The sequence below is a fragment of the Phodopus roborovskii genome, unplaced genomic scaffold (assembly GCF_943737965.1).
Source record: "Phodopus roborovskii unplaced genomic scaffold, PHOROB, whole genome shotgun sequence".
Taxonomy (NCBI): Eukaryota; Metazoa; Chordata; class Mammalia; order Rodentia; family Cricetidae; genus Phodopus; species Phodopus roborovskii.
The window spans coordinates 8,134,016-8,157,529 of record NW_026126482.1 but is presented as its reverse complement, the minus strand read 5'-3'; the positions used below and the strand labels follow the sequence as shown (position 1 = coordinate 8,157,529).

General features: G+C 55.3%; 2 protein-coding genes across 2 annotated transcripts in view; one reads left to right on the top strand and one right to left on the bottom strand.

The window, feature by feature from the left end:
• Unc5a (unc-5 netrin receptor A) overlaps positions 1-9,566 on the top strand; it is a 53,405-nt gene extending 43,839 nt beyond the window's left edge. Inside the window, exons 3-16 of the mRNA XM_051194244.1 lie at positions 158-301; positions 545-648; positions 809-989; positions 1,561-1,728; positions 2,303-2,467; positions 3,682-3,870; positions 3,968-4,270; positions 6,599-6,686; positions 7,178-7,346; positions 7,532-7,765; positions 7,859-8,008; positions 8,088-8,252; positions 8,815-8,993; positions 9,182-9,566. Coding sequence (XP_051050201.1) covers positions 158-301; positions 545-648; positions 809-989; positions 1,561-1,728; positions 2,303-2,467; positions 3,682-3,870; positions 3,968-4,270; positions 6,599-6,686; positions 7,178-7,346; positions 7,532-7,765; positions 7,859-8,008; positions 8,088-8,252; positions 8,815-8,993; positions 9,182-9,347 — 2,405 coding nt within the window. The 3' untranslated portion in view covers positions 9,348-9,566. The remainder of the gene's footprint in view (positions 1-157; positions 302-544; positions 649-808; positions 990-1,560; positions 1,729-2,302; positions 2,468-3,681; positions 3,871-3,967; positions 4,271-6,598; positions 6,687-7,177; positions 7,347-7,531; positions 7,766-7,858; positions 8,009-8,087; positions 8,253-8,814; positions 8,994-9,181) is intronic.
• Positions 9,567-10,346: 780 nt separating this feature from the next.
• On the bottom strand, positions 10,347-23,269 carry Hk3 (hexokinase 3). Its single transcript, XM_051194242.1, has 18 exons — positions 23,154-23,269; positions 19,017-19,179; positions 18,670-18,824; positions 18,456-18,575; positions 18,245-18,340; positions 17,417-17,516; positions 17,161-17,344; positions 16,628-16,783; positions 16,238-16,471; positions 15,601-15,896; positions 15,347-15,486; positions 15,150-15,269; positions 13,442-13,537; positions 13,174-13,273; positions 11,399-11,582; positions 11,161-11,316; positions 10,772-11,005; positions 10,347-10,684 (listed from the first exon to the last, which is right to left on the bottom strand). The coding sequence occupies exons 1-18, from the start codon at positions 23,247-23,249 to the stop codon at positions 10,540-10,542; spliced, it is 2,775 nt and encodes a 924-aa protein (XP_051050199.1). The 5' UTR covers positions 23,250-23,269; the 3' UTR covers positions 10,347-10,539.
• Between the last annotated feature and the right edge of the window lie 245 nt (positions 23,270-23,514).

The window sequence follows — 23,514 nt, the reverse complement described above, 5'->3', positions numbered from 1 at the left end:
AGAAGTTCTAGAAACCATCCTCCCTTATGTCCAGGGGATATGTCAGCATCCCTTTCAGTGGCCCTGGAGTTCCCTCCAGGCTTAGGGGAGCTGCAGGTGACGCAGGGCATGAACTGCCTAGGACAGGGACACTCAGCGTAGCCCTTGAACCCGGCAGGGCTGCCAACCATGGAGGTCCGTATCAATGTGTCAAGGCAGCAGGTAGAGAAAGTGTTCGGGTTGGAGGAATACTGGTGCCAGTGTGTGGCGTGGAGCTCCTCGGGTACCACCAAAAGTCAGAAGGCCTACATCCGCATCGCCTGTGAGTACGGGGCCAGGCCGTGCTGTAAAGGCATGGTCATTAGAGGGTGTCCCTGGTTGGTGAGGGGGTGGCAGGCTTCCTGGAGGCCACAGCCTTGCCTTGCTGGGTGGAGGAAATTCCTGGCGACCTAAACCCTCCCCAGTGCACTTGGCACTAATGCCGTGTATTCGGTTCTTGCAGGACCAAGGGCGGGGAGCCAGTCTGGCTAAGCCAGACACTTAAGGACACTGTTTTCTTCTCCAGATTTGCGCAAGAACTTTGAGCAGGAACCGCTGGCCAAGGAAGTCTCACTGGAGCAGGGCATTGTGCTGCCTTGTCGTCCCCCAGAAGGCATCCCCCCAGCTGAGGTGAGTGGGGCTACAGGACCCACTCCACAGGGGCACAGGGCTCCCAGACCTCCTATCCCATCTAAAGCTCACGCTCCTGACTGCCACCTCCTCGGTGGCCACTGTCCCCTGGTCCGGCCAGCCTGGGCCAGCCGTGTGGTGGCATGGTTTCTCCCCCTAGGTGGAGTGGCTCCGGAATGAGGACCTCGTGGACCCCTCCCTCGATCCCAACGTGTACATCACAAGGGAACACAGCCTGGTGGTGCGGCAGGCCCGCCTGGCCGACACTGCCAACTACACCTGCGTGGCCAAGAACATCGTAGCCCGTCGCCGCAGTGCCTCTGCTGCTGTCACTGTTTATGGTGGGTCCTGGGGCTCCCCAGTCATAGGAAGAGGTACCGAGGTACCATCAGGGCAGTGATGTGTGGCTCGTAGGATGGAAAGGCATGGAGCAAGGGCCAGGCTCACCAGACAGTGTCCTGACTAGGAAAGAGGCCAGAGGTATGTCTGGGCAAAGGGATGGGACAGGTGCTGGCCACTTGTGAGCGGGAGCACAGTGTGAGAGACTCAGAGGAACACCATACGCCATCCCTGTGCTTCCCAGGCCCCAGAACGGGAAGTAGAGCCACATAATCTGGGAGCCCCCAGAACAGGCAGAGGGAGGTCATAGAAGATCCGCCCTGAGAAGCTGGGGTCCGGCTGGAGGTGCCCTGTGAGCTACAGTTTAGCCTGAGTGCCAAGAAGATAGAGTATCTGAAGGTGCCGCGAAGCCCGGGGGTCCAGCAGCCTGCGCTTGGCCCTCCCCAGCAGTCCCCAGCACAGCAGCCCACTCACTCCCAGCCCACAGGCCCTTTGCCTCCTGCCCCATCCCTTGGACCAGCATGTCTGAGGATGCCCCCGCTCCCTGACCCCAGTCCTTCTCTATCCGGCCAGTGAACGGTGGGTGGTCGACGTGGACTGAGTGGTCTGTCTGCAGCGCCAGCTGTGGGCGTGGCTGGCAGAAACGGAGCCGGAGCTGCACCAACCCGGCACCTCTCAACGGGGGCGCCTTCTGTGAGGGGCAGAATGTCCAGAAAACAGCCTGCGCCACTCTGTGCCCAGGTACCAGCGGCCACCGCCTCCTGCATCGTTCCTCACCACGCCATCTCCGTGGCCTGGCTCCATCGCACCCACCAGCCTGCCCCCCCATGGCTCCATCCCACCCGCCTGCCTCGCAGGGCCAGGCTCAGTCTGAGGTGGGGATCAGGGTGCAGTGTGGTCAGAGTCAGGGCTCGGTCTGTGTCCAGGCCTGGGCTCAACTTAGCGTCTAATGCAACCTGAGGACAGGATCTAGGCTCAGCCTGGGGCTGCACATCCACCTGTGCCTGGGACCAGAAGGGCAGTCATGTGACTGAGAGCCCTTCCCATCTCAGGACCAGGACAGCCTCCCTGGGTGGGAGAGCCAAGCAGCCCCTGGCATCATCGCGTCCCCTGTCATTAGCATGTGTCATCAAGGCTAGCTGGACAGCTTAAGGTCCTACAGATCGGAGGGCTCGACCCTGGCATTGTGCCCAAGTGCAGGCCAGCTTTCTCTGCCTGGTCCAGATGACTAGTCGGGCCACACAGGCAGGCCACCCAGGCCAGCTTCCTAAGCTGAGTGTACTGTTTGCTTTCTGCCCGTGTCTCTCTTGTCCAGTGGATGGGAGCTGGAGTTCATGGAGTAAGTGGTCAGCCTGTGGGCTTGACTGCACCCACTGGCGAAGCCGTGAGTGCTCTGACCCAGCACCCCGCAATGGAGGTGAGGAGTGCCGGGGTGCCGACCTGGACACCCGCAACTGTACCAGTGACCTCTGCCTGCACAGTGAGTCTTCTCTGCCCCGGGTCCATTTCCGCTTGCCACAGTTGGCCCTGTCCAGCCCCAGAGGCAGCCATTTTTTGCCATAGACTGTATCTCTCCAAAGCCCGGCATCCCAGGGGCCTTCATCTCTAACACAGTCTCGCCACCTTCCTCCTGAGACATGCGCAGATGTGAACCTTGACTCATGTACACCCATCTGCTCTCCCACAGCCATGAAATTATCCCATCCCCCAAGCTCACAAGTAAGTCCTGTGGGGACGCTGGGCTCGCGAGGCCTGTTAATTACAAGGCCATAACTAACAATTAAAGATCTCTGTTGGATTTTTTACTCTAGACTACACCCTCCCCTATTCTTTCAATTAAAAACCTAATTATCTGTGTCAATTCCTTTCTGATGGACATTTCTTCCATTATGCAAAACTCTCAAAAATCAATAGTGCTTCCTCCAAGTGGTTAGCCCTCCACCCCAGTTCCAGGCTGGTGTATGCATCAGGGCTCAGACTGACGTGGAAACACACGAGAAGCTGATCACCCATGTATTTGTCCATTATTATAATGAAATAGGAAAAGAGGTTTATTAGTTTTAGAGGCTTAAATTCCAAGTAGCATGATGCTGGGCTCTGGCGAATGCAACCCCCCCCCAACCCCAGCCACATTACTTAGAGGCAGATGGTACCATGTCAGAGAGAGATCACATGTAAGGGAGAGAGAAAGATACAGGTAGACACAGAGAGACAGACACCTCCCATGGACTGAGAAGAGCCCTCACAAAGATGTGATGCCCTCCCACTAGACCCCACCTCTTAAAAGGTCCCAGTGCCTCTCACACTGACACACAGGGACTAGGCCTGTGATATATGAGCCCTTAGGCCGGCATTTGCAAACTATAGCACCGTACTTTTGGTATCCCGGGAACACACCTTGCCCCTGCCACCCTGACCCCCAACCTAGCAGCCAAGCATAGACCATCACCCCGGGGAAGTAGTTCTTTGCCTCCTTCACTCTCCTGACAACCTCAGGCCAAGTCTTATCCCTGTGAGGAATACAACTTGTTCAGTCCCAAGCAAGATGGCGGCAAGTACAGGGTTAAAAGGCACACACGCCAATTCCATGCTCCCTGCCTCATATCCACCCCTGGGGGGGGGTGCTGAAGCCTTATTCTCTTGCCCATAGACCCTCTCCTTCACCACCCCTGCAGCTCATCCTTTGTCTTGCAGCTGCTTCTGGCCCCGAGGACGTGGCCCTCTACATAGGCCTTGTTGCCGTGGCTGCCTGCCTCATCTTGCTGCTGCTCGTCCTCATCCTCATTTATTGTCGCAAGAAGGAAGGGCTGGACTCAGACGTGGCCGACTCATCCATCCTCACCTCAGGCTTCCAGCCTGTCAGCATCAAGCCCAACAAAGCAGGTGGGGGGTGCCCCCCTTTCCTGCCTGAGTCCCCAAGGCAGGGGCTGTCGGGAGGAGTCCCTCTGAGCCACCAGCTGAGTCTGTCTCTATCCCACAGACAATCCCCATCTGCTCACCATCCAACCAGACCTCAGCACTACTACCACAACCTACCAGGGCAGCCTATGTCCCAGGCAGGATGGGCCCAGCCCCAAGTTCCAGCTCTCCAATGGTCACCTGCTCAGCCCGCTGGGTAGTGGCCGCCATACCCTGCACCACAGCTCATCCACCTCTGAAGCAGAGGACTTTGTCTCCCGCCTCTCCACCCAAAACTACTTTCGCTCCCTGCCCCGCGGCACCAGCAACATGGCCTACGGGACCTTCAACTTCCTCGGGGGCCGATTGATGATCCCAAATACAGGTAGGACCCCAGGGCTCCGCAGAGAGCACAGGGGCTCAGACTAGGCTCCTCTTCCTCCCAGAGAAGGCCAGAACAGGGCCGACGGTCCTCCCGAGTGCACCAGCCTCTGTGGAGGGCAGAGTCTGCCAGCGAGAAGGGAGGTAGTTGAGGGAAGGATGCAGCTACAGTGCCGTGGATAAGGGCATCCTTGCTGCCTGTGGACTTGAAGGTCGTCTGTCAATTTGTCAGAGACTCAGCCTTACATGTGGTGGGCTCCGTGTTGGGCCCCAGGCTCAGAAGTATGGCAAATGTCAGACACCAGAGCAGAGCACCCCTTAGAGCCCCCACTGCATCCTGGATCCTATCGGCCACTCCGCAGAAGCGCCTCAGACAGGGTCCCTGACCCCTCTTGGGCCGTCTGTGGAGAAATCGGCTGCAACCACTAATAAGGCTGAGCCCCCCCCCACTTTGAATCCTCTGCTCCCTCTCTTGAGGTGACCCCATGTGCTCCTGATCTCCTTGCCCATCTCTGGCATTCCTCAGAGCTCCAAGTGCTCTCACCCACTCCGCCATCCCAGCCCCCAGCTCTCCCGGCCCTTAGCACCCTTGGGCACCTCAGTCTTCCTGCCTAAAACAGTCATCTCCCACCCTCTCCCACGGCCGCATCCGCTCAGGCTTTCCCCAGCTCATAGTTAGCACAGTCTGGGGACACCTCGGTCCCTGCTCTTTCTCCCTCACCCCTGGCCACCCCTCACTGTAGTCAGGCACTGTTCTGAGTGCTCGCCCTTCCCAACAGCGGCTGCCTCCTCGACTTCCCGTCTTACCCATACTTCACCACACCCAGACTATCCCTCCCCTCACCTCATCCCCAGTTCATTACGTCCCTCCCTACTCAGCCCCTTCTAGGGCTCCCTGATGTGACCCACCCCTGCTGGCCTGCTGACTCTACCTATTTGTGCATCTACACGTGACAGTCACTGCAGAGCCTTGGCACCTGAACATACATACCATGCTGCCTCTTGCTCATGCAGCTCCATCTACCGCCTCATCTGCCATTGTTGTCTGCACCTCCCCTCCCCCCCCACCGCCAGGACAGGGTATGAGAATCAGTGGCCCCTGGCGGTGTGGGAGGCCGCCCGTTTCCCCTGCACGCCTTACTGGGGTCTACTTGGCCCTCTCCTTGCTGGACTGAGAGCTAGCACCCTTTTTTCCTCTCAGCTTTCTGGGTGCCCAGCATGAGTGTTCCGTTCTGGATGAGCGCACAGGTGCATGCACCTCCCTATAGCCAGCATTCATGCCAGGCTGTCTGCAGCTGTCACCAACAGTAGCGACCCCGGGCTCTAGAAGCAGCACAGGCTAGTGAGGGAAGCAATACTTGCTAGCCTGTGGCCAATAGATTCCCTGTTCTGGGTTCCAGCTGTCTGTGAAACAGTCACGTATCATTTAATGGTCGCACACAGATGGGTGGACATCATAGAGTGCCCTTACACAGACCTAGCGACTGTGGCGTCAGTGGGACGTATAAGCCCGTGGAGCATCACTGCGCATTGGCAGACTGTAGTGTCCTTATATAGCCTGGTGGTCCAGCCCAGCATACCCTGGAGCTTCGTCTATCTGCTTTAGGGACAAATTCACAGAATGTCCCCTTTCCTGTATGAGCTGAGAGGTTCCTCGCATCTGGGGGTCCTATCCTTGGAGCAGGGCCTCACTCTACTCTCTGTAATTCCTCAGCTCTGTCCTTCTGGATCCACCCCAAACTCCTCTCCTCCCCACACTGCGATACCGCTCCTGAAAGCGTGTGGGGCAGGACACAGCAGTGGAATGGGAGGACATCTGGGCCGTAGATGCTGGTCCTTGAGGGCTGTTAGAGACCCATCACCACCTGCAAGGGTGGAGGCAGTGGCAGGAAGTGACCAGCTCTTAGAGGGGCCGGGACTAGTAGAGGAGGAGCTTGAGCATGGCCACAGGGCCAGTGTTTGGGAACTGCTGAATGTAGCATGGATTGGGCAGAGTGACAGTGACAGGCCTCAAATGACAGGCCTAAAAGATGGGGAAGGTTTTAAGCAGAAAATGCCCCGATCCAATTAATAACATTTGGATAACAGGGAGGTGCGGACAGCGTACGCGGTACCTTCTTTCCTAATTATGCCCTTTCCTAGCTGTTTTATCTCAGATGTTCTTGGAGTCTCCCTGACTCAGAGTTGTGCCTATGTGGGCGGGACAGTATGGTAGTCCTTGAAGCACCTCTGTCGCCAGACAAGGCAGGCTACAGGAGACAGTCATGGGTCTGGCTAGTTCACAGGGCATTGAGTATGTGTAGCAATAAGCCCTGGCCCTTTGCCGTTACAGGAATCAGCCTCCTCATTCCCCCAGATGCCATCCCCCGAGGAAAGATCTACGAGATCTACCTCACACTGCACAAGCCAGAAGATGTGAGGTGTGGGCCTGGGCCTTGCTGTGGTGGGGGGCTGGGAGGGCACCCGCCTGCTGTCCTGAATCACTTGAACATACACGCGCACGCACACACACACACGCTCGTGCGCACACACACATATGCACACACACACAAGCACACATAGACACACACACAGGCACACCCTGCACATTCACACACACACATACGCATGTACACATTGGCACACACACATATGCACATACACAGGCACACACACACAAGCACACACAGACACACACACACAGGCACACACACACATGCACACACACACACACACCCTGAACATGACAAGCTCTGCTGTGCCTCTTCTGGCCTGGCCTGAGGGAGGACAGGGATGCGGCACACTTATGCTCACCCTGCTTTGCAGCTCCTGTCCCTAGGGTGCCAACTGCCCTGCCCAAAGCTCATCCCCTACCCTCATAGGACCTGGCCACTGACGCCTTTCCCTCCCTACCCGTATTTCCCCACTTGAGGTTGCCCCTAGCTGGCTGTCAGACCCTGCTGAGTCCCATCGTTAGCTGTGGGCCTCCAGGAGTCCTGCTCACACGGCCTGTCATCCTTGCCATGGACCACTGCGGAGAACCCAGCCCTGACAGCTGGAGCCTGCACCTCAAAAAGCAGTCCTGTGAGGGCAGTTGGGAGGTAAGGAGGGAGCAGCAGCTGAGGCACCCACCCCAAACACAGCATGGCTTCCCATCCCTTCCACCTTGGCCTTTCATAACTATGTGGTCCTAAGCTCTGGCCACTCCTTAGAGCTGAGGGTGGCCGGCCCGATGGCTCCGGGGACTCCTAAGGTGAAGACCTGACCCATTATCCCACACACACAGGATGTGCTACACCTTGGTGAGGAGTCACCCTCACACCTCTACTACTGCCAGCTGGAGGCGGGTGCCTGCTATGTCTTCACCGAGCAGCTCGGCCGCTTTGCCTTGGTGGGAGAGGCCCTCAGTGTGGCTGCCACCAAGCGCCTCAAGCTTCTGCTGTTTGCTCCTGTGGCCTGCACTTCCCTCGAGTACAACATCCGTGTGTACTGCCTGCATGACACCCGTGATGCGCTCAAGGTACTTCCACACACAGCCCCGTGGGCTGACCTCCCACCCTGAGCAGAGGGTTACCCCCACCCTTGGGCCTCGCTGACCCTCTGGGCCCCGCAGGAGGTGGCACAGCTTGAGAAGCAGCTGGGGGGGCAGCTGATCCAGGAGCCTCGGGTCCTGCACTTCAAAGACAGCTACCACAACCTACGCCTGTCCGTCCATGATGTGCCCAGCTCCCTGTGGAAGAGCAAGCTCCTGGTCAGCTACCAGGTGAGGCCCGTGCCATGGCCAGAGCACCACAGTCCTGTGCTGGGCACACTTGATGGCGCCTCTTTGTCCCTCTCCACAGGAGATTCCTTTCTATGACATCTGGAACGGCACCCAGCAGTATCTGCACTGTACCTTCACCTTGGAGCGTATCAACCCCAGCACCAGTGACCTGGCCTGCAAGGTGTGGGTGTGGCAGGTGGAGGGCGACGGGCAGAGTTTCATCATCAACTTTAACGTCACTAAGGTGGGCAGAGATGCTGGACTCCCACTGCCAGTGCCCCGCCCTCGTCAGAAACACTTCGCCACCGGGCCTGGCTGCCAACCTGCCACCAGCCCTACCCACTCCCCCAGCGCCTTCCAAGTTGCTGGGGACTTGTGCTAGTGGGGTATGGAGAGGGGGTCAAACAGTACAGAGCAGGAGGAGGCAGGGTTGGCCTAAGACCCTGAAGGCTTCCCCAGAGAGGGACTTTACCTGGGCCCTAAAGGGTAAGCAGGGCTTTGGCACACAGTGGGGTGGGGAAGGGCAGCAGGAACGGAGTTGAGGCATGTCGTGAGGTAAGGGCAGAGTGTGAGCAATGGCCCTGGCCCTGGGGGGTGGCGGACGGCACAAGCTGCTTCCTCTACCGCTCACTGTGAGTTTGGCCAGGCAGCATCCGAGACCCTCTTTAGAGCAGGCCCCGTGCATAAGGGAGAGGCCACCCAGTGCCTGCTGCCCCCACTGTCTGGGGTGGTCTGGAAACCCCCCAGCGGGAGCAGCAGTGGGCTGAGCTCTGACTGGCGCCTATTGCATACCTCACACAACCCAGGACACGAGGTTTGCGGAATTGCTGGCTCTGGAGAGTGAAGGGGGGGTCCCAGCCCTGGTGGGTCCCAGTGCCTTCAAGATCCCCTTCCTCATTCGGCAAAAGATCATTACCAGCCTGGACCCACCCTGCAGCCGGGGTGCCGACTGGCGGACTCTAGCCCAGAAACTTCACCTGGACAGGTGGGTGGAGATAGGCAGAGTGGGGACTGGTAGGGCAGGAGGGGTAGACCGAGGCCCACAGGGCCCGCCACAACCTCCAGTGGCCACGGCGGTTGAGGGGTGTCACCCACCTTTGGTTAGATTTGGGGCGTGACGGGGCAGCCTGCAGTGGGGCCGGACCTCTGACAGAGACTGTTCCTTCTTTGCAGCCATCTTAGCTTCTTTGCCTCCAAGCCCAGCCCTACGGCCATGATCCTCAACCTTTGGGAGGCCCGGCACTTCCCCAATGGCAACCTCGGCCAGCTGGCAGCAGCCGTGGCCGGCCTGGGCCAGCCAGACGCTGGCCTCTTCACAGTGTCAGAGGCCGAGTGCTGAGACTGGCCAGGCCGGTAATGCCTACATTGCCACCAGCTTTGGTACCTGCCAGGGACAGGCAAAAGCCAGACAGGGGCCCTGCCCCCACACCGGGGAGAACTGCTTGGACAGGCCCCCTCCTGGCTGAAGTTGTCCCTTAACGCTGGCCCTTCAGACCCTGCCCAAATCCCATCCCTCCATGGCCTGCCTGGCCAGGTTGGTATAGCCGCCTGCTCTCACTCTGCCCTGCTCTCAGGGCCCAGAGTGGACAGTGCCTGGAGCCTGGGCTGAGCCCAGCCCATCTGTGTGTATGCGTGTATATGCGTGTGATGCTACCTCTCCTCCTGTCCCTTGCCAGGGGCCCCGCATACACACAGCATGTGCATACATGCTGGGCTTGGGACACGGCCCCCAGAGCTCCTGCCTGAGGTGGGCCTTATGCAAACATTTCTGTGCCTGCTGGGTAGGGGTACATTTGCGGGGCCTGGCTTCAAGCCTGGGGGACTGAGGGCCCCAGCCGGACAGGGGCTGGCCCTTGGATTCAGGCACACGGTCACCACACAGGCATGTGTCCGTGCATGCCCCGTGTGCTCATGTCACACACACCCCTCTCCAGGTCACGCAGGACCCTCCCCCACCACACACATCTCACGCTGTGCACCTGGAGGCTGCTCGCGTCTCACACCCGGTGTCGGCACACATCTGCCTCTCACATGTTGCCCTTTTCCCCCCACCCACCCAGGGACACCCGAAGGCTCCCCCCTGACCCTGCCCCTGCCCCCAGCCTCCAGGTGCCCTGCCCAGCGGGGCGTGTGAATATGCAATGGGAGTCCCGGGCTGTACAATGGCAAGTGTGTGTGCCGTGGCGCCCATTCCTGGGGCTGCCCAGCGCCCCTGTGTGGGGCCTGTTGTGTGAAGCTTGTGTCCTGACTCTGTCTTAAGTGCTTTCATGCACTTACACTTGGCCTTATGTACACAGCCTTGCCCGGCTGCCGGGGCACGTAGGGATTTTAGCGGACGTGAATGTAAATAAATTATATATATATATTGCTAACCAGAGTGTGACTTCTCTCAGAAAGCCATTGGCTATGGATAGCTGGTTGTAAGGGGGGCCACACGTGGCTTCTTTGGGAGTTCCGGGTGGCTGGGCCTGCTGAGCCAAGATAGGCTGAGGCCTTAGTCCGGTGAGAGCCCATCATCCTTGGAGATTCCTTCAGACATGGGCCATCTGGGCAAGGCGACAAGCAACAGCAGTGACCAGGGCTGCACCTTTGCCAGACCCATCTTCTGATTGCAAAAAGGTGACCGTGCAGTGAGGGGCTAGCTTCCGAACTGTAGCTGACACCAGCCTGGAGAAGCTGTGAGGACAACGGGCTGAGTTGAGCCCAGGCTAGCTCAGCCCACCTGGCCATGTCTCCCTACCTGACCCACGTACCCAGACTTACTGAGGGTGGAGTTTGTAGAGTGTCCCATCTACTCCCACAGACACCGACAGCTCCTGCAGGCCCCGGTTCTCCCGTATCTTTTCTACTACAGCAGCCACGCCGGCTCCACAGAGTTGGGCGGCCCTCCGAGACACGGCCTGGCACACCTCTAGGACCATCAGGGCATCATCTGAGGTCAGAGTCAACCCCAGGTCCTCCAGGATGGCTCGGACCTGACGCAGGGCCAGGCTGTCACTGAAGCCAGAAAGAGACAACACAGAATAGTAAGGCCACCTGGCGTTAGTTCCCTCTCTCAGGGTTTCTCCCACTTAATCCTCGAGAGGTTCCCTCCGCCATCAGCAGCATCCAGCATCCCCCCACAATGACCGGCTGCCTTGCAGTGCAGGCACCTCTCGATCTCTGAGAGAAACTTGGTCTTGAAGATGTCCCTGGTCTGAAGGCTCTGAGTCTTCTGGCCCCGGAAGAGAACTCCAAGGCTTGTTAAATGCAGGAGGATGTGACGGACGATCTCACCCAGGTACATACCGCTGATCATCTTCTCAAACCTGTACGGAGGCGCATGCGTGTCCACGTGAAGTAGAGGCCCATCAGCTTTGCTCACCAACACTGCCTGGGCCTCCGTCGTACCTCTGTTTGCCAGGATTGATGGATGCCTGGTCCACACTAGCGTCAAAGCAGGTGCTGAGCATGCCCAGTGAGCCATCATCCCCAAAGGCACCCCACTCCATATTGATGCACATGTGGCCCGAGTCCCCGGCCACGCCTGCCACGTTCCGGAGCTCTTCCATATAGCAAGCATTGGTGCCGGTACCTGCAGGCAGGCCAGGGTCAAGGGGCGGGTGATTGAGAGCCTTCCTCCCCTGCCTAAACTCCTCCTCAACCCACGCCAAACACCAGAATGTAGGCTCCTTACATTTCTACCTCCGAACATTCAAAGCCAGTCCCTGGCCCTGGTCTCCCTTTCTGACATTTCTGATGTAGTAGACCTCGTCTGTACCAAAACCTCAGAGCTTCCGCTTCCTCTGTGCCCCTACCAGTACCGGCATTAGCCTGTCTCCCCTGCTATCCAAAAGCTCCCCTGTGCTGCCGTCAACCCTGTCTCCCTGGGGAGACAGAGATGTGTGGCTCCACTCTCTTGCTGGTGAGAAGCTACAGTCTCCTGACCCTAGAGTGCCTTTAATCTGACTGGAGTGGGCCAGGAGCTGACAGAGACCCCGCCGCCTGGCCAGAAGTTAGACAGTGAATGGCTTGCTCTGATAGTACTTCCACGGGGTCTAACAGAAACAAAAAAGCATTGTGGGAGCCCTGGGACACGGAGTTGGCTGAAAGTAATATTTGAGAAACAGACAGGGAAAGGCGTTCCCTTTGTCTGTACCAGTGGTTCTCAACCTGTAGGTCACGACCCCTTTGGGACTCAAACAGCCCTTTCACGGGGGCCACCGAAAGCCATCAGAAAACACAGATATTTACGTTATGATTAATAACTAGCAAAATTACAGTCATGATGTAGCAGTGAATCTTATGGTTGCGGGTCACAACACAAGGAACTGTTTAAAGGGTCACAGGTGAGAACCACTGCTCTACAGGTTTCCAACTCCAAGCTGTGGGCCCCTTGATAGTGCCACGTCTCCTAAGCACCTCCCTGCCCATGAGAGGCCACAACATCCTTGTGCTCAGGGGCCTGAGAGCCTTCCTCCCCTGCCTAAGGCTCTCCTTTAGAGCCCTGTCTCCCACGTGTTCAGAACTGGTCCCTTTCTGATCTTAGCCTGTCTGCCCTAGGGTGTGGAGTCAGTCAGCTGTAGGTGCCACAGGCTGTCCTGGGCTTAATCCCCTCCAGGTGCTCTGTTCTGAGGAAATAGAGTCCCTCTTCTTTTATGCGTCCTCCCAGCCCTTTATCCAGATGCCAGATAGCCCCAGGGTAAGAGTTTGCCTGTGTCTTAGACACTTCACTATCTGAAGACCCTCACAAGTCACCAGCCTGCCATCTCTCCCCAGTGCTGAACAAGTATGCACCATGAGCCAGGCACACTATACTATGCCAGGTCCCTTCCTTCTCATTCTATTCCCTTAACCTCTTGTCATTATCTGTACCTTAAGATGAAGACTCTAGTGAGTTACCCAAGGTCATACGGGGGGGGGGGGAGCAGCAAAGCCAGTCTAGCAGAGATTCATTTACCAAATGGGTAAACTGAGGCTTTGAAAGATCTAATGACTCAACCAGTAGCTAACTAGAATGAGGTACCCTGGTCCCAGACTCCTAGCTAGGTCCAATGGCCCAGAACTGTTGGGTCACACAGAAATAATCACATGTCCCCAGGGTCAGAGAAATGTCCAGCCTAAGGAATCAACAGAAGGCAATGAATTATCTGGCATTGGAGCACAAAGGGCAAGACCCTCCTTACCGACAATGAGGCCCATCTCACAATGGGGATCATCATAGCCACAGGACATCATGGTCCCCACCGTGTCATTGACAATGGCAACCACATTCAGCTCCACTGCCTGCATACAAAAGGATGCTGCTAGTTGCTGGGCAACATAGTTGTCATGGCAACCAGCACTGGACTCAGAGGTCTCTATTGTAGAGGGCCCCTTTGCTCCCCTCAAGGAAGCAAATGATACTTTGCTCCCCTCCCAGCCCCCAAAGCACCCCTGGAGTTAGGCTCCTACCTTTCTGCGCCTAATGGCTTCCCGTAATAGACACACCACGTCTTGGCCCTCACAGCCTGATGCATTGAACCCCTTAGTCCAGTTCAGGAGGATGCCCTGAGATAGGATCAAGCAGACAAGACTGTTATTGTGCCTCACAAACCCTGTACCCACCAGAAGTGTACAGTTTCCACCCTTCCCGTGCAGGATTCCTTGCCCTATGGTTGAAGGGCTTGCTTTCTCACCCCTCAACTCCCTAGGAAACTTTCAGTGTGAAGAAACCTATTAATAATGGTTTGACCTATGTCTTCCATTATTAGCTGCAGAATGCTCAGGTGGTCTGAGGCCTGGTTGTTTTAAAATGCTTGCCCAGAAGGAATGGTCCTTTGGAATTGGGCTAGGAATGAACAGAGCTGGTAGAATGATTGCTGCATGTAGGAAAGAGGATGGAGAAACTTTAGAGACTCAAATATCAGCAAATCCATCTTTTCAAAGAAGAATTCCAAGAGTCATTTTGAAGGAAGGAATACTCAGAGTTAGGCACAGCCATCAGTTGTTCCAGAAAAAAGCAAAGGGTGAGTTGAAAAGCCAGCCACCTGGGCAGGGTAGGAGGAGGGTGAGACAGGCAAGTCTCTCATGAGCAAGGAGACTTAGTAACCAGGGGCAGAACTGTACCTGGAAAATGGTGTGCTGTTTGTGTATGTCTGAGGGAAAGGGTAGGAGGGTAGGAGTTAGCCACAGCTGTCAAAGGAAAAAAAAAATGACTGTGTAGGATCTCCCACATACAAGTGTCCAACTACTGAACTATCCCTAGCAAGAACGTGGGCTCAACACATAAGCTAATATTCAGTTATTTTAAAAAATCCATTAGGCCACACTTTTTGCATGCCCAAATTTACACACGGATACACACTTCCCATATCTTGTGGAGAACAGCTCAAGGAAGCGAACATGCTTGGCCCGGAGCCATACTAAAGGAGAAACTAGGCAGCTGCACCATCCAGACCATGGAGTAAGAGCATGGTGTACAAGACAGCCGAGAAAACAGCTATGCTTCATAGAAGTCAAAACAGGAACAACTGTGCGTGTAGGCAGATAAAGACTGTGGTGGACTTAAGACAACTGAGGACATGGCAGAGGTCCCCAGGGGCAGCAGGCTGCTCAGCGCGAAACGCTTCCAAACAGAAACTGGAGATGCTGAGTTTCCTGGGAGCTTGGACAAGAGGCCCAAGACTAGCTATTCCTATGCCAGATTTCTGAGGTGGGCATTGAGACGTCTGATACACAGGTTGAAGAATATGATGTGTCTTGGGTGTGTTTTTGACCTATGACTGTCACTCGGCAATGTGCCAAGCTGGGAAGGAAACAAGCAAAGAAACGTGTGACCTCAAGCCTCTTCTGGAGAAAAGAACAAATGCTGCTTCCTGAAGGAAGAGAGCAGAGGCAAGACAGAACACCAGAGGCGTGGTTGACAGACACCAGGAGCATGGCAGAACACCAGAGGTAAGGCTGAACTAGGACGTATCTTCTGGTCAGCATCAACCTAGGCCAGTACTGTTCTGAATGCCTCTCACCCTAACCGCGGGCACACGTCTTTGCAGGAAGCCCGGGCCGTACACAGTCCCAGCTCAGCAGGGCTGCTCCCCTTATCGCCTTCCTTGGCCTCCTGCTCATGTTCTAAGGACGTGTGAGCTACAGACCCTTGGGAATCACTTCTTAGCTCCCTTACCTGGTCCAGACCAAGCTGCTTGCATGGAAAAGAGAAGGTGAATCCCAGGGGTAGGCTCTGTCCACTCAGGCCCTGCTTTTGCTGGAAATCCAGGATGCAGTCCACAATGTGATCAAAGAGCTGCAGGGCGGAGCATGTCAGGGGGCGGACTCCCCCACCTTCTCCACCCCTGACACTAGGATCCGAACTGTGAGTACCTGCTGTCCAGAGCCCTGAGTCACACACTCAGGGATAGAGTAGACCTGGTTGGTGATCTGCACACTGCCCTCGGCCACACGTACCAACAGGACCCGGAAGTTGGTGCCCCCTAGGTCCAAGGCCAGGAAATCGCCTCGCTCTGTGGGACAGAGACCCTCAGTAAGTACTAGCAGGGAAATGGCACCTGTCCTAGCACACACTGTCGACTCCCAGGAGCCCACATCCCAGATCTCTGCCCAGGCAAGGTACTCACCACTGCCATCAGGTGTGGCTCGCACATACGTGGGCAGCATGCGGAGGGAAGAGGCCTCTCCTGCAAGGCCCCTGACCATGGCTTCCCGCATCTGTGCCTGCACCGCGGTCAGCTGCTCAAAGTCCAGCTGAAATGGTGCCAAAGTCTCCTCCAGGATGTGCCTGTGGGCAGCCATTCGGGCAGCCACAGCTGTCACCATTGCCACACCCCGGCCACCACCATCCACAGAGGGGATGAAGGATACGTCACATTCTGGGACCAAGAGCATAACCATCTCCTTTAGAGCACGGAGGAACCTATATAAACACATCAGGCGCACTCAGTTTGGCATCTGAATCCTAGACCCTGGCAAGCTGGAGCCCCAGGTCTTATCATTTTAAATAAATTCAGTCCTAAACCTGTTCCTTGGCACCAATCATACATCCACTGCCCTCGGCGCCCCTCTCTCTGGCACACACGAAAAAGAAACATTTTTCTCTCCCTACATGCCTCCTGGCCTCCCACAGCCCAGTCCAACTCTCACTCTGCCATTCACATCCACCAGCTTGCACACATGATACCAGCATGCCCTCCGGGTATATATCATAAAAGCATACATTATGCCACCTGCTCGCAGAGGATCTTGTTCTCACAATACCTGGGGTGTCGTTCAAACACTCGCCCTCCGGTGGCCACAGCCACATGCAGTGTCTGCTGCTCCCTGCTGTGCTGGAGGCGGGATAGGAGGGCAGCCAGGGCAGCAGCACAGAGCTGGGCAGCCCGTGTGCACACAGCCGCACATACATGCTTTACAAGCTCAGCATCTGAGGCCCGAGGGCTCAGACCCAAGTCCTGCAGGATTGTGTGGGTACGGGCTGTCCCTGAAGTGGCACTGCAGGGAGGAGAGGAAGACACGATATGGGGCAAAGGCAACCTAGGAGCTGCCCATCCTGCCAAGCCCCACGGCTACCTTGGGGAGAGAGTACCTCATCCTCTTCCAAGCAGATTCCCCCGTCCCTTGTCTAAGGGGCCAGCCTCCCTTACTTACTTCTCTATTTCAGCCACGTGCTCCAGGAGGATGCTGCCTTGACTCAGCAAGGCGGGAGAGGTGCAGCCACCAAACAGGACCCCATGTTGGGCCAAGTGGACCAACACCAGCCGCACCAGCTCACCCAAGTACAAGCCCCCAATCATCTTCTCGAACCTACAGCGGAAATGGACAAAGCCCTTTGTAAGCCCTCAAAGAGGAATAGCTGTTTAAGGTTCCAGAAACAAATAACCTCCCAGAGGACAAGAGATCCTTTGGGTCATATTTGGGGGGGATGCTCCTAGGAAGGCAGCAGCACCCAGGAGAGCAGGGGTATCTCTCTCAGCTGTCCCCAACCCCCAACCCCAAACCAGCCAAGGCTGACTAGACCGATCCAGGACTGAAAACTGGGTTCTAGTACTCTGAGGCTTTTCTTCCCTGAGTCTGACCTGGGACCCCCAGGGACAAGCTGCAGACCCTCGGAAGGACGGGAAGAGGTAGGTTAGAACATGGCAACGCCTAGAGCAGAGTTGGGGACAACAACAGGCCACCACCTCTGAGCACCAGGAATTAGGGAGTCGCGGTCCAGGGTGTGGTCAAAGGTGGTCAGTACTGGCCCGAGGGCCTGAGCATCATAGAAGGAACCCCACTCGATGCTAACACAGGTGCGGCCACGGTCCTCGTCCAGAACTTTCACATGCCGCGCCTCCTCCATGTAGCATGCATTGGTACCGGTGTCTGGAAAGGAAGACCCCATCAGAGGCCACCCACCGAGCAGCTGCCACCCTTCACACATGGCCCATGGCTCACCTACAATAAGCCCAACTTCACACGGCCTGGTGCCCAGCTCACAGCCCATCATGGTGCCCACTGTGTCATTCACCATGGCTACCACGTCAATACTGTGGGTCTGACGGTGGAAGAGAACAGGGAGTCGGGGCCAGCCTGGGTGGCCGGAGGGCCAAGGCTTTAGAGGAGATACCCAGGGTCCATGAAATGCCTGCATGCCCCATGTTGTGTTGTGGGTTCTCCTCCCATCCCCTCCCCCAACTCAGGCTCCCAGGGTCACGCAGGCTCCTACCCACAGGACCAGGAAGAGGGTCCCACAGCTGGGTGCCTCCTTGAAGTCTGACTGAGCCACGCTTGCCTCACCCACACCCTGGCCTGGCATTCTGAACTATACCTTCTGACCTGACTTCTAATCAGTGCCTGGGGTTAGCCTGAAAGGACTGGAGCTTCTAGAGTATTGAGATTAGGACTCTCACGTTAGCTCATCTCCCCAAGCTCACGCAAAAGACAACCTGCTCCTTCCCTGCGCCCTCTGCTGCCACCAGTTATCTGAACACGGGGCAATCTTCTATTAGAACACTTGGCCTTCTAGAATGTGAGGATCTTGAGGGCTGGTCGTAGGGTTTTCATTTCCTTTCACAGGCCCCTCCCCCAGGGCAGGGTCATCTTATTTGAGCCTTTCTTAACCTCTGTCTCATTGATTGCTATGGCAGCAACATTAACCCCAGGGTCAAACTGGATAAAGGCTGTGCGTAGGAAGCGAAAGCAGAAACACAGGCATAACCTACAGCTGCCCTGCCCAGCCCAGCCCAGCAGGAGCAGCTCTCCATCACCCTGACCCTCACTTACCCCCTGCCTCTGAATGGCCTCTCTTAGCAGCTGGACCACATCCTGGCCTTCCACACCACTGCACCTAAAGCCTTTTGTCCAGGAAATGAGGGTGCCCTGGGGGGGGGGGCAGAAAAGCAGGGCTGTTTTTTTCCCTCGTGGCCTTCACACGAGCTGCAGTCTCTTCCCACTCACGGGCCCCACGTGTCTCCCCCCCCCCCCCCCCGCTCACCCTGTCCAAGCCCGTCTGGTGACAAGGGAAAGAGAAATTGAACCCAAGCTTCAGACCCTGATTCTCCGTGGGGTGTGCATCCAGGAATTCAGACAGGCAGCGGGCAGCAAAGTCAAAGAGCTATGGGAACAACACGAACGCCTTAGCTCTGAGCACCTGCGCCCCACCCACCCAGCGGGCTCAAGCCCCCCCCCCCCATGCAGTGACTACTCACCTGCTGGCCAGCACCTAGTGTCACCTCTTGAGGGATCACAAATTCCTGGCTCTTAGGCTCCACACTACGCTCTTTGGTGCCCGTCAGTGTCACCCACAACACGCGTAGTGAGGCTCCTGTAGCCCCAAGCTCCAGCACCAGGAGCTCTCCCTGCTCTAGAGATCATAAAGACATGCCGTTGCGTGGGCAGCGTCAGAGCTGCCTGCCTCCCAGGAAAACTTCCAAAGTCCAAGAAGTTCAGTAAAAGGGGCCTTAGCGATGGCGGACAGAGATAAGGAACGTCCCCTCTCCCCAGATCAGAACACATTCTCCATGCCGGGCCACCCGTCCTAGCCTGTGCTACCCACCAGTGCCATGCGGCGTGGACCCCACATATGTGGGCAGCATGCGGACAGAGGGGGCAGGACTGTCCTGTCCCTTCAGCGCCTGCTCCATGGAGCACAGGAGACTGGCTTGGATGTGCTGCAGCTGCGCCTTTGTCACTTTGAATTGCTGCAAGCATTGCTGTACCTAAGAAGAAGCAAGCCGACATGTGGGAGGAGTCACTCCCACTTCACCTGGCAGAGCGCTGTCCTGCCGGACTCACCCCTGCCTTCTTAGGCCCTCTGCTTTCCAGGGCTGGCTAGCACCCTGCGCTGCTCTCCCAGATCCTCTCTGGTCTTCTAGTCCCCCTCCTTGCTGCCTACCCCAAGCTCCTGCATCCTCTGCAGGGTCCCAGGAAGAGAAGCCACCTCCCTCTGTGTTCCATTCCCTAGTGACTGCTTCTCAGTGCCTACATCCTCCACCCTGACCATCTAGCTTTTGAAATGTGTGGTTTGGTGAAGCCTCTCTCCAGCTGCTATTAATTGCTTCCCCGATCTCCAGAACCAGAGCTCCGTAACTGTCTTTGTAATAAACAAAATTCACACCCTAATTCTTACCTCCCTCAACCCTCTCTCGGACTCCAGAGCCTGAACAAGCCCAGCACAGGGATAAGCACAGAGCAGAGCAGGAGGTGGCCTTTCCCTCAGTTGGCCATTCTTCCCAACAGGTCAACTAAGCCCTGCCAAACACCTAGCGCCATTCCAAACCCTGCCCTGCCACACAGCTAAACAAGTCTGGTTCCTGCTGAGCTCTTCTGATTCCTTTGTGGAAGACAGAGGCAGCATACAATATGGTTCTGGCACTGATGGTGGCCACTGAAAATGGAGAGGCAGGATCAGAAATGTGTGACTGGAGCCATCACATCCTTAGATAGGAGTAAGGGAGGCTTTACAAGTGGTGACCTAAACAAAGGAAGAGAATCCACCATCTGATTCTCTGAGGGACAATAATGAGATCTTCCCCTGAGCACGGGGGTGGGTTTGGGGGTGTTTGTGGGATCAGAGCTTGATGGAAAGGCTGACAGGATGAGATAAAAGATGTGATATCCTGGGTTCTCGCCGTACTAGAAGCTTAAGAAATAGGTAGATCACAGAACTCAGCTCTGCATGGAAATTTCCCTGGGATGATCAACCCTCCTGATCACCCAAAGAAGCCCGATTTGTTGGAGGGTCACAGCTCAGGAGCTCCAGCTTTATTAGATTTTTGCCCAAGGCCCCACCTCCTGTGACACAGGAATTCTATTCTGAAGATCAATTGCCCCAAACTGGATACAAATCTGAGAAGCACCTGGAGACCAAAGGCCCTCCAAGGCAGTGGTCCTCAACCTGTGGGTTGAGACCCCTTTGAGAGTCAAACCAGCTCTTTACTGGTATCTCGGAAGACCATTAGAAAACAGATGATTACATTGTGGTTCATAATAGTAGCAAAACTACAGTTACAAAGTAGCAATGAAAATGCTTTTATGGTTGGAGTCACCAAAACATACGGAACTGTGTTAAAGGGTGGCTGCATCAGGAAGGTGAGAACCCCTGCTCTATAGAGTAGGGGTGAGGATGGGACGTGAGGCCTCAATGCTACCCTCTTTATGAAGGGGGGCAGCTTTCTGAGGGGGCAGATCACCCTAACTGGAGTCCGAGGCATCCTGCTATATGTTCACACTGGGACAGATGCTTCCAGACGCCGTGCACACTGGGAGCGATTGTTTCTGCTTTAAAAATGAGGAAGCTAAGGCTCAGAGAGCAGCCATCTGCCTAGCCCATGACGCTCTGAAGGGGAAGGGTGGATTGTGAACCCAGGTTGATCTGACTTCAAAAATGTTGCCATTATCAATGGGAAGCTTGGAAAAAACCTAGCACCTCCCCCGAGAAGAACAAAACAGGATAGAAATCCAGACAAAAAGAGCAAGAGAGAACCTCAGTCCCCACTCGGCCCTCTGTGGCTCCGTGGTCCCAGGAAAGTCATGGCGGTCTGGGCCTCATTCAGGAGAGTGAGAAGAAAGGGCTGGAGAGGGTGTGGAGTCCAATATGGTCTCCATGGCAACTGTTTCTAACGAGTTTGCTGTAGCAGTCAGTTTGGCTCTGACACCTGTTTGAGTGAATGGCCTCTTCTATCGAGCAGAACAGTAATAGGACAGCAAGGATGCTGTGAGGGGCTAAAACCACTGCCAGAACAGTGTGACACACATGTTCAGTGAAGTAAGGACTCTCTTCAGTGCATGGGGCACAATTATCCCAGAGGGCTTGACTCTGCACCCTCGGGTGGTAACAAAGAGACCTCTGTGAAGGTCTGGCAAGGGACTAGAAGATGTGGCTAGACACTGATGACATGATTGTTTCCCTCAAACTACGGCTCTAGAAAGAGCCTGAAGTGAGGCCAGGAGTGTTGAGTGGGGTCCCTGGCTATAGAGCATTTGGTAACCCTGTGAAGCCAAGCAAAGCCATAGAGAATTTGTCAAACTGCAGGTTCATACAGCAAAGCCAATACAGCAGATGTGGGACCTGAGCGAGGTCTCAGGAGGAAGGTGTAGGCGGTGAGAAGGGATGTGATACCCGGGACAAGCCCTGGGTTGGTAGTCATTGCTCATTTCTGGGGCCCAGCTATGGGCAGAACATGGAGGAAACTCTTACAGCAGGGTCTGAGGCACAGGTTGCACAAAGGAAAAGGGGTGTGTGCATGTGTGAAATTCAGTGACAATGAAGCCACCGCAGGTGGAGAACAAACGAGGTGGAAACTACAGGACACAGACGGGGTGCTCCAAGGCCGCTTTGGTGGGCATGGCCTCTACGCAGTTCCTTCATTCCCACGAGGCTTTTTTTTTTTTTTTTTTTAATTTGAGGAGAACAAATAATTCAAGTTATTTTCCTATGCTTTCCTGATGAGGAAATGGAGACCAAGAGTTATGAAATGGTTTACATAAGCATTCTCTGCTCCCGGGTGTGGTAGGTGAAGACTTCTGAATACTAGTCAAGATGAAGGGAAAGGCTGGAGATGTGGTAGTGGCCAAGCCCTGGATTCAATACTCATACCACCAAAACAAAACAAGACCAAGACAGAAGAAAAGAAAGATAAAGGAGAGAAGGAGGAAGAGATAGGGGAGAGAGATGGGGAAGAAGGGAGGGACAGAAGGAAGGAGAGAGAGACTGACTTCTAAGGAAACCAATTCAGCACTTAGTCACCTCTGGTGCCTAACCACAGTGACCCTGTGAGGAAACCGTGCCAGAGAGAGACTGGAGAGACGCCACTCACTGAAGGGCTCAGCTCCTTGTCTGTAGTGTGTGTGTGTGCGCGTGTGTATGTGCGTGCGCACGTGTGTGTATGTGTGTATGTGTGTGTGCGCGCGCGCGCGCGTGTGTGTGTGTGCGCGCGCGCGCGTGTGTGTGTGTGTGTGTGTGTGTGTGTGCACGGTGTGTGTGTGTAGTATAACATTTAGAATGAGGGCTAAGAAACGGTAATACCAGATTATAAGAAAGGATGGAATGCAGCCGAAAGGATGTCTGAGTCATGAAAGGGGTTACAAAGTTAATTTTTGAAAGTTTCAATTCTGTCAGGGTTTTTTCCTTCTCTTTTTGTGGTAGGTAAGTCTGCAAAAGTGTAAGATAGTGAAAGTGTAAGCATTTTATTTGTGGTAGGTAAGTGTGCAAAAGTGTAAGATAGTGAAAGTGTAAGCATTTTATTTGTGGTAGGTAAGTCTGCAAAAGTGTAAGATAGTGAGAGTGTAAGCATTTTATTTGTGGTAGGTAAGTCTGCAAAAGTGTAAGATAGTGACAGTGTAAGCATTTTACAAGGGAGCCCCGTGCTTTACTTTAAAGACAATGGGGAGGGCCCATTCCAGATGCTAACCCTTGTAGAGCAGGTAGAGCATCTGTGTAACCGCTGGCAGAAGTGGCACATTTAAAGTTGACAACCTTCGGTACAAACGCTTACGTTTTCATCTCTAAGTGCTCCTCCCTCAGAGGCCAATCTACACCTTGCAGTTATTTGGAATCTCAAAGAAAAGATATTGGAGATTAACAGTTCCGCAAACTGCGAACAGTGTGTGAGCCCAGCAACCCATTCCTCTAGTCATCATACCTGTGATGGTCTCAAATAAGCACAGAAGTGGAACCCAGTGCTAGGCTTACCAGTTCTAAGCTATCCGAGGGCCTTGGCAAGCCCTCCGGTGGGCAGCTTGAGGCTCTTTCTCCAGGCTGCAAACCAACAGGCCCAATGGTGTCCATGTTTCCACACAGGGTATTGACTACCTAGAGGGGAAAAGGGATAGCTGGATTCAAGAACATTTGCTCTATGGGCTCCAAGAGGCAATAACCCAGACCCACAACTTCTTTCCTCCTAAAGGGGACCAAGAAGGGAGTTGTAGGCAGAATGAAAAGCTCCTGACAGAAAGGATCCTTTAGCAATCCACCAGGAGACAGTTGTTTTCCAGAAGCATGTGTAACGGGAGAGCCCGGGGAAGCTCATTCCAAGTTCAAATGTTCATTCATG